The sequence below is a fragment of the Zea mays genome, chromosome 5 (assembly GCF_902167145.1).
Source record: "Zea mays cultivar B73 chromosome 5, Zm-B73-REFERENCE-NAM-5.0, whole genome shotgun sequence".
In the NCBI taxonomy this organism is placed as follows: Eukaryota; Viridiplantae; Streptophyta; class Magnoliopsida; order Poales; family Poaceae; genus Zea; species Zea mays.
The window spans coordinates 176865956-176870893 of NC_050100.1; the positions used below are offsets into that span (position 1 = coordinate 176865956).

At 41.4% G+C, this 4938-nt stretch overlaps 1 protein-coding gene across 1 annotated transcript; it reads right to left on the reverse strand.

Annotated features, from left to right (window-relative positions):
- Positions 1-1779: 1779 nt before the first annotated feature.
- LOC103627294 (uncharacterized) lies at positions 1780-3748 on the reverse strand. Its single transcript, XM_020537755.1, has 4 exons — positions 3693-3748; positions 3355-3602; positions 3184-3274; positions 1780-2084 (listed from the first exon to the last, which is right to left on the reverse strand). Exons 1-4 carry the CDS (start codon positions 3746-3748, stop codon positions 2066-2068), a joined length of 414 nt encoding a protein of 137 aa, XP_020393344.1. The 3' UTR covers positions 1780-2065.
- Positions 3749-4938: the final 1190 nt, after the last annotated feature.

Sequence of the window (4938 nt, forward strand, 5' to 3'; positions counted from 1 at the left end):
TCTTAGAGTGCATTTGGTTGGGGAGCCCACTAAGATAAAGCGGCTCCATCCAGTTTCTAAGGATTGAGTCATTTCATTCTATGTTTGGCAAGCAGAACGGAACCGCTCCATTTTTTATTTGGTTGAAGAGTAAAATAGAGCAGAGCCGCTCCGTTTATTGTTTGGTTAGAGAATCATATGACTGTTGAGTGGAGAAGAGGGATGAGAGCGCTCGCGTCCGCGAGAGCGCTCGCATCTGGTCGTTTTGGTGGAGCGAGAGCATCCCAAATATTTGCTATTTATAGACTCTAGGAGCCGCTCCGCTCTCCTCCATGGTAACCAAACATAAAAAAATAAGAATGGAGTTGTTCCATTCTCCTCCGCTCCTCAACCAAACACACCCTTAGAAATTTAGCATTGGACTTCCTGTTTCGACGACCCAGCACTAGATCAACAGTATCTACCGTTGGCTTCTGCTTCTCGACGCACGGCTTCTGGGGAGTGATGGCAATCCCCCTCCATGAGAAGCCGGTTGTCCTCAAGCGACTGCTGCGGGAAAACGCTGACGCAGAGCTAGGGATGAAAACGGGACGGATACAACCGGATAGAGGGATATCCCGTATCCTACCCTAATGTATTTTTTCGGATACGGGACCGGATACGGATAGTTAAGATTCGGGACGGATACAGGACGGGACCGGGTAATAATCCGGGCGGGTAAGTAACGGATACTACGCGGGTAGGTACCGGATAGTTGTCGGGTAGTTCGTACCGATGACATTAATTGCCCAACCATCCAACAAACACATAAATTAAGCAATACATAAGCATGTATATGATAGATCAAATGTAGGAAAAGAAACCTATAAAATTAACATCATGCAGTTCAAAGTTATTAATCACACAAGGACATTGTGGAACCAACACCAGAATATTAAAAAATAATCGGCAGCATGTCCCCTATTTTAGGCATGATCCACAAATCCACAAGTATATAACAGATAGTAGATAGTTGACATTAATTAACATGTTCAAGTGAAGAAGTGCAAATAAGAAAATATAGTTGCAACAACCAAACAACCAGCAAACCTTCGCTCCACAACATTACAACAATAAGTAACAAGTTCAACATCATCCATGGTAACTTGAACTTTAACTTCTCAAGTTCCAATTGCAGCAGCATCCTCCAAGTCAACGTCATTCATAGCTTCACTTAAGGTTTTAATTTCAATCTCCAAATCTGAAATTAATAGAAAACATATTATTAGTAATGAATGATGATGTGAATCATAAAGCTATAAATATAACAATACCTTTCTCCGAAGCAATCTTCCAATCTTTACAACAAACCAATGCCTCAATAATTTCTGGTTTGAGCCTTGAACGGAATGCATCAACAATGCGTCCACCCGAACTAAATGCAGACTCTGAAGCAACAGTAGACACTTGCATAGACAACACATCACGAGCAAGGGTAGAAAAAATAGGAAAATTTGTGACTTGCCCTTTCCACCATGATAGGATATCAAACGTTGTGTCATTGTCATTGACCTTCACTAGGTCCTCGCTCATGTACAAATCTAACTCTGACACCTTCTTGTCATTGCTTGTTGTTGCATACAACTCATCAAGATCAACCTCCTCCTCCTCCTCATCCACCAAACAAGTATTTTTATGTGGAACAAACTCACTCTCTCTTGAACTAGAACCTTTTGTGGTTGATTTTGCATTGATGACTGCTGAATAATATGCAAATAATTCATTGATAACATTCATGAATACCAATTTCTCTAACTCATCTTTATCACTGCCATACATCTTAGACATATATAGCTCAATCATCCTATGTTTGTATCTAGGATCAAGAAATGCTCCCACTACCAAAGCTAAATTGTTCATTTCCCAATATTTATCAAACTTGTGTCTCATAGAAAATGTCATTGTGCAAATTACCAGATCACTACTATCACACCATCTTGCAATAGCCATCTTAATCTCAGAAAACTTTCGAAAGAAATGATTTGCAGTAGGATATGAAGTGCCGGAAAAAAGCAATGTGACATCATAGAATTTTTTCAAACACTTGCTAATATTTGTTGCATTCAACCAATCAGTGCTTGAAGAATTGATGTGACCATATTTGTCCTTATTTTTTTAGCCAGACGATCAAAAGCATTCTTATAGTGAATGGCATCTCTAATCATGATATATGTAGAGTTCCATCTAGTGGCAACATCCAAGGAAAGGGCCTTTTTAGGGTCTAGACCACATTCTTTAGCACATTTCTCAAATGCCTCCAACCGCAAAGGTGACCTTTTGATAATTGTTACAAATTGTCTAATGTTTCCAATGACATTTCCAATGCATGACAATCCATCTCTAGCAACTAGATTCAATATATGATTTGCACATCTAACATGAAAGAATTTTCCATCACATACAAGCAACTCTTTAGCATTTTCAATCACTATCTCAATGTCTACCTTGTTTGCAGCAACATTATCCAAAGAAAGAGCAAACATTTTCTTATCTAGGTTTCAATTCAACACATTTGCAAAAAATGTATCGCTCAATTTTATTCCTCCATGGCTGCCTTCTACATGCATAAAGTTGATAATCCTTTTTTGCATTTTCCAATTATCATCAATCCAATGTGCAGTAACACACAAATATGACTTGTTCTGAATAGATGTCCAAGTATCCATAGTAAAACTAACACGACATGATAGTTTATTGAATTGTGCATACAATAGATTCTTTTCCTCCTTATAAAGTTCCATGATCTCTTTACGAACAGTAACACGAGACTTCAAAGGAAATGATGGTCTTAATGATTTGATGAATTTCACAAAGTACCTATGTTGAGCAATACTAAACGGATACTCATGCATGATAATGGCATAACATAAAAGTCTCACACTAGCATTCTCATCATATTTATATGTTGCTATGGCATCCCCACTCTGACTAAGTATTTTTTGACCTTTCAAAACTTGATGCTTCATCCTTAAATGGTTACTAAAAGCCTTTGTGCCATTATAACTATCTGACTTAGCTTTATGTGAACATCTTAGGCATTTAGCCCGCTTTTGCTTAACAATAGAACCATCAGCTTCCTGAACCTCTACCTCATACCTTGTGAAGTGCTCCCAAACCCATGAAGTGAGCTTTTTTGCATTCTTGTCTATGTCATGTTCTTCTTCATTGTCTCCAACACTTCCTTGGCATTGGGCACTTGCACCTATGTTTGTTGCAGCCACGCTTGTACTTGCACTTGCGTCTGCACCTTGCACAACTATAACAAAAAAACAATTGTTAATATACAATTACACTTGTAGCATGATGAAACTTAGCTGGAAAAATTGAAAAACAAACCTTTTGCTAGTGTTTGCACTAAAACAATATCTTTCGATGTCCTAGACTTGCTTGTAGGAGTAATGGTTCGTTGTTTGACTACACGATGGTCTACACCCATGTATTTCTTTTTCTTTCCAACAAGCGGGCTAGCATCATCTTTATCAATAGAGGCATCAATAGCATGTTCATGTTCTCCTGTAGTTTGGTCATTCCTACCAGCATCGCCACCCTCCACACATAGAGCTTGCACATCCACATCCATGGCGCTGCAAATCAATATATGTAACTACATCACACTTTAGATTGATTGATGCTCTGCTTAACTTATAGAAATTAGAAAAAGTGTCACAGCATACCTCATTGGTGGTTGTTGGAGCTTGGGAGCTTGAGTGATCTCAATCCCATCATCCATGACCTTGTTAATCAACCTGCAATAGGGACTAATTGCTAAACACAAACAAATCTACAAAAGCCTCATGAACACTGAGAGAACAGGAACTAATTTATAATTGATAAACATAATACGAGTTGAAATGTCCTAATCTTTTTTTCTAGATAGGAGAGAGCACAATACATGTATGCCATGGAATACTAGTATACTCCGAAAATGTCCTAATCTACAAAAGCTAGTTCTAGAGTCTGGACGTACCTGTACTTGTGTTGAGATTCGGATCCGCCAAGGACCAAGGACCAAGGAACTGGAGAGTTGCCTGTGTTGAGATCTAGAAATGGAGACTTGCCTGACTACTTGCTGCGCCGGCTCTGGTGAACTGCTTGCTGCACTGGGGACCAGGGAGAGTCAGCCGGCAGGGGATGGCCGGATGGGTGAGCCGGCGTCCGGCGAGGTACTGAGTTGAACTGCTTGTTGCGCAGCCGCCGTTGCTATGCTTTGCCCTAAGACCCTAACCCTGGCACCCTGCGGTGGCTGTGACTGTGAGCCTGTGAGGATGTGAGGTAGGCAGGCAGCGGCTAGCCGGCTACTAGCAGGCCAACATAATGTTTTTCAACCAGCCCAACCCAAATAATAGTTATGGGCCATTCATGTGAACGGTGAGTCCGGGTACCCGATGGTCGGGTATCCGTATCCGACCCGAGGAATTCGGGTAGTTGCCGGGTACTGACGATTCCGTATCCGACCCGTATCCGGAAGTACATCAACCAGGTAGTACCCATATCCGCCCCGTGAACAAAACTATCTGTATCCGTATCCGAAAATTCGTGTTTTTAACTATCTGTATCCGGTACTCGACCCGTTTTCATCCCTACGCAGAGCAACCTCATCTTCCTAGGTATCGAGAGCAGCATCATAGCCTGACCAGCGCACCCGGACTTGGTCGACGGTGTGGCCGCCCCGAGAAATGGAGCGTCAGTCAAGCACCTGTATAGGCACATGAATATCCATATTAGTAGGAGGTAAGGAAGTACTGACCGGAATGGCAGATTTGACACTGGGCTTTAGCTAGGATACATAGAAGACAAGATGTATCGACGCAGAAGATGGTAACTATAGCCGATATGCCACACTGCCGACCCGTTGGAGCACCTTGTAAGGGCCAAAATATTTGTAGGAGAGCTTATGGTTGGCACGAGTAGCCACTGAAC